The sequence below is a fragment of the Clarias gariepinus genome, chromosome 4 (genome assembly GCF_024256425.1).
Source record: "Clarias gariepinus isolate MV-2021 ecotype Netherlands chromosome 4, CGAR_prim_01v2, whole genome shotgun sequence".
NCBI lineage: Eukaryota > Metazoa > Chordata > Actinopteri > Siluriformes > Clariidae > Clarias > Clarias gariepinus.
The window spans coordinates 22,997,626-23,003,996 of NC_071103.1; the positions used below are offsets into that span (position 1 = coordinate 22,997,626).

The 6,371-nt window shown below is 36.6% G+C and overlaps 1 protein-coding gene across 4 annotated transcripts; it reads right to left on the reverse strand.

Annotated features, from left to right (window-relative positions):
• On the reverse strand, positions 1 to 3,149 carry LOC128520677 (tRNA selenocysteine 1-associated protein 1-like). 4 transcript variants are annotated; one of them, XM_053495027.1, is made up of 8 exons: positions 3,049 to 3,149; positions 2,824 to 2,945; positions 2,496 to 2,593; positions 2,235 to 2,334; positions 1,324 to 1,376; positions 870 to 1,014; positions 708 to 744; positions 1 to 634 (listed from the first exon to the last, which is right to left on the reverse strand). In XM_053495027.1, exons 2-8 carry the CDS (start codon positions 2,845 to 2,847, stop codon positions 492 to 494), a joined length of 600 nt encoding a protein of 199 aa, XP_053351002.1. In that variant the 5' UTR covers positions 2,848 to 2,945; positions 3,049 to 3,149; the 3' UTR covers positions 1 to 491. The 4 variants fall into 4 exon arrangements, with proteins under 4 accessions (XP_053351002.1, XP_053351000.1, XP_053350999.1 ...); XM_053495025.1 differs by having other exon boundaries at positions 2,199 to 2,334; XM_053495024.1 differs by lacking the exons at positions 2,824 to 2,945; positions 3,049 to 3,149 and adding an exon at positions 2,680 to 2,814 and having other exon boundaries at positions 2,199 to 2,334.
• Positions 3,150 to 6,371: the final 3,222 nt, after the last annotated feature.

Sequence of the window (6,371 nt, forward strand, 5' to 3'; positions counted from 1 at the left end):
ATAACCTCATGGGATTCTTATTTTGACAATAATTAAAATAGTGTATAAAAAAAAAAAAAAAAAAGGAAAAAAAAAAAAAGGAACAACTACATCATTTGAATTTACAAACAGCAATTTCAGTACGAAATACCCTTTATAACATACCACCAGAACAAAATCTGGTGTTTCACTGCACCTTAAATAAACCATGTCAGCATATTGATTCAAAGCAAAAAGAACTTCAAACTGCTTTGAAATAATTTACCAGGTTGCACTGTTTGTCCATAATGAAGATAGCAGAGGGGAAAATAAGGATCCACAGCGTCTGTGGGTTGCATCCTTTCCAGCATAGTACAGAAGTCTGTTATATCCTCGTGTTTCACTTCTGTTTCTGAAGGCCTTGGAAAAGAGGACATAAAACGGCTTCATCCTCACACCTTCACACAGGTTATTCTGAAAGATCCACATTAGTCCTTTGCCAAACCAGATGATATGCAGTCTGTCTACTTATACTATAAATATTCAGAACGGTATTCAGAAGAGGCAGGAAATTCTAAAGCAGGCCAATGGCAGTCTATAAGGGCATCATAGAGCTCTTCACTGTCCATCATAAACTGTCGGTTTGCTTCTACCACATCCAGGCCTAAATTTGGGTCTGAAAGAAAGTCAGCAATGAAATAACAATTTAAAGAGTGGGTTAATTTGACACAACTCATTGAGAGAATTACCTTCAAGCCCATCATCTTCACTTGTGTCTTCATAGGCCTAAGGTGTTGGAAAATATCACTAATATATTAATATTTATGGATTGTGCAAATATCTGGTGACTTAAGTATTTATGGAATAAAATGTTTTTCTAATTAGAGGTAATCTTGGAGAACAGAACCTACCTGATTATAACAGTTATATGAACTGTGGTCTGCACTCTGATCATATCCCCAGTTAGAGTAGTAGTTAGAGAATTGCTGATAGTACTGGTTGTGGTCAAATGTGTATGGCTGAGAGCAGTTGAAGTCAAAATACCCACTCACGTTTCTGCAATAAAAACATTAGTGTCACACTTTAGAACAAAGCACTGAAGCGTTTAGAAAATCCTAAATTCCTACTGAAATATAATAATGACTTCTTCCTCTATATAGAGAATTTAAAACTTTTACAAAATTTTAGTATGTTTTAAGTGAACTAAATGTTACTACAATGGCTGTGACCATAAAGTGTCTTCCTCGGGGTATAAACCATTGTACTTTTAGACCATTTCACAGAAAAAGGGAGATGCACACTATTGTACTATATTTTCTATGCACTATGAACAAATGTCAAGTAATTAAAAACCAGATGATCTACCTGATGTCACTTTGCTTCCCAGAAGCTGCTGTTTTTAGCTTGAATCTTCTTGGCTAGGGAAGTAAAAAGAATACAATTTAAAGCATAAGCAGACAAACATGAAATGGGTTTTCAGGGCATCACTACAACATTAAGAGTCGAGTGTTTACATTCAAATGAACAACATTTAACAGAAATGATGGAGTTGCTGTCTAGATATTATTTGCAAAAGAAGTTTCCCATAGTTACACAATTTTAATAAGCAAACACCTACAAGGAAATTCAATTTATTATTCCTCTCTCTCACTCACACATTCATACTAAACAACTTTCTGGTCACATGTTTGCCCATCATTACAGTCCTACTTTAATCGCATATATTGACCAAGGGTTTAAATAACCTTAGGCATCCTGTTACACACAATTCAAGCTGTCTAAGCAAAATCTATAGAAATGTGGAATAAGCTTTATAAAACTGGTTTGATTAAACTGCAACTCACTCACCACCATAAACTATTTGCATATGAAACTTTTTAAGCTGTAACAATGAATTATTTCTTACATTTCATAACACTTTGTGTATGTCACCAATATATTGCTGTTGTCAAACAATTATTACCTTTAAATTATGTGGACACCTGATCACTTCACTCATCTGTATGCATTCACTAAACTGTTGCCATAACATTTTAAGCACACAATTTGCCAGCATGTCTTTGTTTGCTGCAGCATGAATATTTCTCCTCACTGCCACTAAAGTGCCTAATCCAAACCAACAGTAAAAACCTGGGTTGTTTATATACTGTGTATCCTTAGTACCAACCATATTAATGCCTGGGATGCTCTGGAATGGGATTTTCAACAAGTATAAGTGGGGAAATCAGGTGTCCACATACTTTTAGCAATATGCAGAGAGGATGCATGTGAGCTACCGGCATGGATCTTGGTAGAGGTTTCCCATTAACCTTTCGAAGGCATCTCTCTGCTGTAGCTTCGTCCGGCAGCTCCACAAAGCAATAACCAGCAGCATACCTGCAATTCCATCACCATATACACTCACACTGTGTGCACTGTGCCAGTTTTAAAAGAGAAAAACATGAAAACAGGAAAAAACTGTTGGAGAGTTTAGCAGGAACAGTGTGTGGTGTGTTGTTGTTGTTGTGTGTGTGTGTGTGTGTAATTTGTAAACTCACCTGTCTGCTTTGTTTCGAACAATTCTTACACTGACCACAAGTTCTCCCATGGTGGCAAAAGCACGGGAGACGAAATTTTCATCCATGTAGGGATCAACCTTTCAACAGAAAATTTTAAAGCCTTTAAAAATAATACAGTAATGCATTGGCTCTTACTACAGGAGAATTATTAACACCTGGTTACCTGCGCGCTAACTTTTCTCTTTAAAAAAAAAAACATTACAGCATAATTCCAAATCCATCTTTAAATTACAGATAAACTCTTTATATATTTATTTTTTTTCTTGCTTTTTTCCCTAAATGTTTTAGCCGTCCAGAACACACTTACATTACCCATCCACAGGCAGCTCATGACTCCCAAACAACTGGCTTACTCTGATGAAGAATTAACGTTTCGACTACACTTCTTCTTCTGTACCTTTTCAGCACAAAATAAGTACCTACTGCCACCTAGTGGACGAAACGAGACAAAACACAATCGTGTGATTCTTCATTACCAGCGCCCATATAAACCATGGAACATTTCGTGCTTACATTTTGTATAATCACTTACGTTATTCTGTCAGCGAAGACTGAAGTAAATCGTTTTTATGTACGCTGTTAGCAAAACGCGTGTTGGTGGATTCATTCTTAGGGCTCGGGCGCGTGCGTGAAAAGACTGAACTGAACTAGGGTTGCCAGGTCCGTGTCTTTCCTGCCTGATTCCTTTAATCGGGCGCAATAGTTTAATTGTGTTAAATTTCACACAAAAACGTCAAAACACACACACACACACACACACACACACACACCAATTGATGTATTATGTTTAGTTAATTATGAAATACATCTAACTGTTAGTACTATGAGACATTTTATGACCTTAGTAGAAGAATACAAAGTTGTTCTGATACCTCTGTGCTGTTACACTGTGAATATCACCCTGCATTTGGTAATAATTAAATATATAGCACTGTTGGTTTCTTAAGAAACAGACAAAACCAGGTTGCATATATTAAAGCTTCAGTTGATAGGATTTTATATTTATAAAATTGTAAATACTTGTATTGGTTAAAAACAACAGCACAATGCATAGGGGAGAAAAAATTAGGTGATGTAATACCCTGGTCATTCAGTACATCCATTGACTTCATTTTATTAATACATAATGTTGCTGAGTCTAGACCCAACCAACTGCAGCAACCTTGGATCACAAGATGGTCTCCAAAGACTTGTAGAGTGGACACCATGGGGCTTCCCATCTTACCCTGATGCAGACAACATAAGTTTTTGATTCTGACCGTATTTCTGCGATGAAATTTGCACTTCAGCACTATTCTTTCATGGATTAATAATGTGTCAAACAGCTCTTCCGATCTACTTAATTGTTTTCTTTGCTTGACGAAGGCCAATAATATGATTTTTTGAAACACGACAACTTCTTTAGCATGACCAACAGGTTAAATCTTTCAACATGGAAAGCTATCAATGAGCTTACTCTCAAGTAATATAATACAAAATGTATTTTTCTGACTCCTCTTGCTTGATATTTTTTTTTCTAATTTTTTCCAAGTCAGTAGTCAAAGATCTCAGTTATAAATGATTCACTCACTCTCTCTCTCTCATCGTCTACACCACTTTATCCTGTATACAGCCTATCCCAGGAGACTTAGGGCACCACTCTGAACAGGGTGCACACACATACACACACTCATTTACTACAGGAACTACAGGAAATGTGGGAATGCCAAATAGCCTAAGCTGCATGTTTTTGGACTGTGGGAGGAAATCTTCGTATCCGGAGGAAACCCACCAAGCATGGGGAGAACATGCAAACTCCATGTACACAGAACCCAAGCTGGGAATAGAATCTGGAACGTGGATGTGCAAGAAGAAAACGTTATCAGTCATAGGAGTCTTGGATGTATAAATCTATTTTACCTTCCATAAAATCAATGTCAAATTTTCCCCAGATGAGACAAAATACTGGCATACCTTAAAATCAAACTTTTGATAATAGGTTTGGGAAATCTTTAATTAAGTTGCTGTTTAGTTTTTGCTGGCAGACAGAGGATGCTAGTGAGCATATGAAGCATAACTAATGCCACTGTAGCTTGTTGCCTGTTGGTGAAATTGATAGTGGACCACTCTCACCTACACTGCAGTTACTTTAGTGTTGTTGTTGTTGTTGTTGTTGTTGTTGTTTTTTAATGCTGGTAAAGACTGTGCATATAATGTTTCACTTTGGCCATTGAAATGCATTCTGGGATTTTTTAGGGATACAATTCTATAAATTTCTTTATTAAAACATTTCTAAAAAACTTTCTTAAATATGCTTAAATAATGAATATGATTTTTAATTAAAGAGAGATAAATAATTTGAATTAAAATATTTTAGCAACATCTACTTTTTACACACCTTACAAACTTTAACAAAATTCATCATAACATATAAATACAGTATTTCAGTAGATGCAGTGCTAATTGTGGAGTCTTGTAGACTACAGCCCTTAAGGTATTCTTTTACAAGATAAAACACCTGTGTAAACTGAGGTCATAAAAATTATCATACAACCCAAATATACCCTAATATTATACATGTTCATAATATACATGTTCCACTATTTCTAATAGCTTCAGACCTGACAATGGTTTGCAGTAGAAGTTACTGACACTCTTAGTGATAGTGATAGCACCACTAAGTAAGTCTCTGTATCAGCATTCCTCTTTCTCCAGGCTCAATGAGGAGTAAACTCACTTACTAAAAGTGGTTAATTGCTACCGTCTACATGCCTGATTTGAGCTGCTTCACGCCTGTCGGGCCCCATTGCATCAACCAGACCATAGCAGAAGTCACTCTGTGTCATTAACAGGCAGTACACATACACCCACACACACACACACACACACCATAGAAACTCAGTGCGAAACACAGTACTCACTCCCTATAAGTTCAGTTCTACTCAGCACGGAATAGATGAATATAAAATGTAAATGCATATATCAAAAAGCCTCTACAAAATAAGAAATACTGCCAGAGGGTAGAAATCTTTTCTGAGTACAATCCCTAATCTTGCAGCAGGGGTCACTCTTGCATTCCATTTTACACAGTCAATCTTTTTTATGACCCTAAAAGGCCTATCATGAAAAGTAGAGGTCATCATTAGAAATTATTTCTAATTGAACTGCAAAATAAGCACTTAAAACATGATGTGCAGATAAAGATGGCTTCACTTTCTCCAGGAGCTCTCCTGTGGTAAATATTCAGTGAAACATTCTGGTATTTGTACTGTATGTTTAACTACAAATAAAACTGCCTCTCTTGTCTTTACTGTGTGTCGTACGACAGTCATGCATTGGGATAAATTCTGAAATATTTGACCTCTTCTGATGTCACTGAATGCTGCACTGCTCAGTAAATATTGCTCTCACAATATCTCTCAGAAGACAATGACCAGAAGCAACCTGCTTTAACAAATGTGTACTCTTTTTCATGATAAGTTGTCGAATCCCTTATAATCAATCTCTTCTTAATCATCATTTTATTGAAGGAGTGCAGGGCCAAGACAGGCATACATAAGCAGTAAATTTATGTGACTCCTTCACTTAACTAAGACAGATCAAGCGTCTTTTTTATGACTGTCATTCATACTCATTCCACTAGCAGTCTATTTAGCCATCATGCTGAAGCTGTTAGCCTGATCTTACTGTTGTGACAGCACTTTGGATCTCAGTGTGCTCTCACATGTGTTGTTCCTTTGGAAGCAATGCAATGTGCAAGGCCCCACAGTTCTGCCATCATCAGATTCCTTTCACAGCCAAGTCCGTGTGCGGGTTTGTGTGTGTGTGTGCCATATTTTAGCTGTAAAGTTTGATTTCGATGTATAAGTTGCTATA

Excerpts from the sequence above, each read along its gene's own strand:
- LOC128520677 (XM_053495024.1), bottom strand. The coding sequence starts at position 2,715 with ATGTTTTTTTTTTTAAAGAGAAAAGTTAGCGCGCAG. Across the intron at positions 2,594-2,679 it reads AGAGAAAAGTTAGCGCGCAG|GTTGATCCCTACATGGATGA; the intron begins GTAACCAGGTGT and ends TTCTGTTGAAAG. Across the intron at positions 1,015-1,323 it reads GGGAAGCAAAGTGACATCAG|AAACGTGAGTGGGTATTTTG; the intron begins GTAGATCATCTG and ends TTTTTATTGCAG.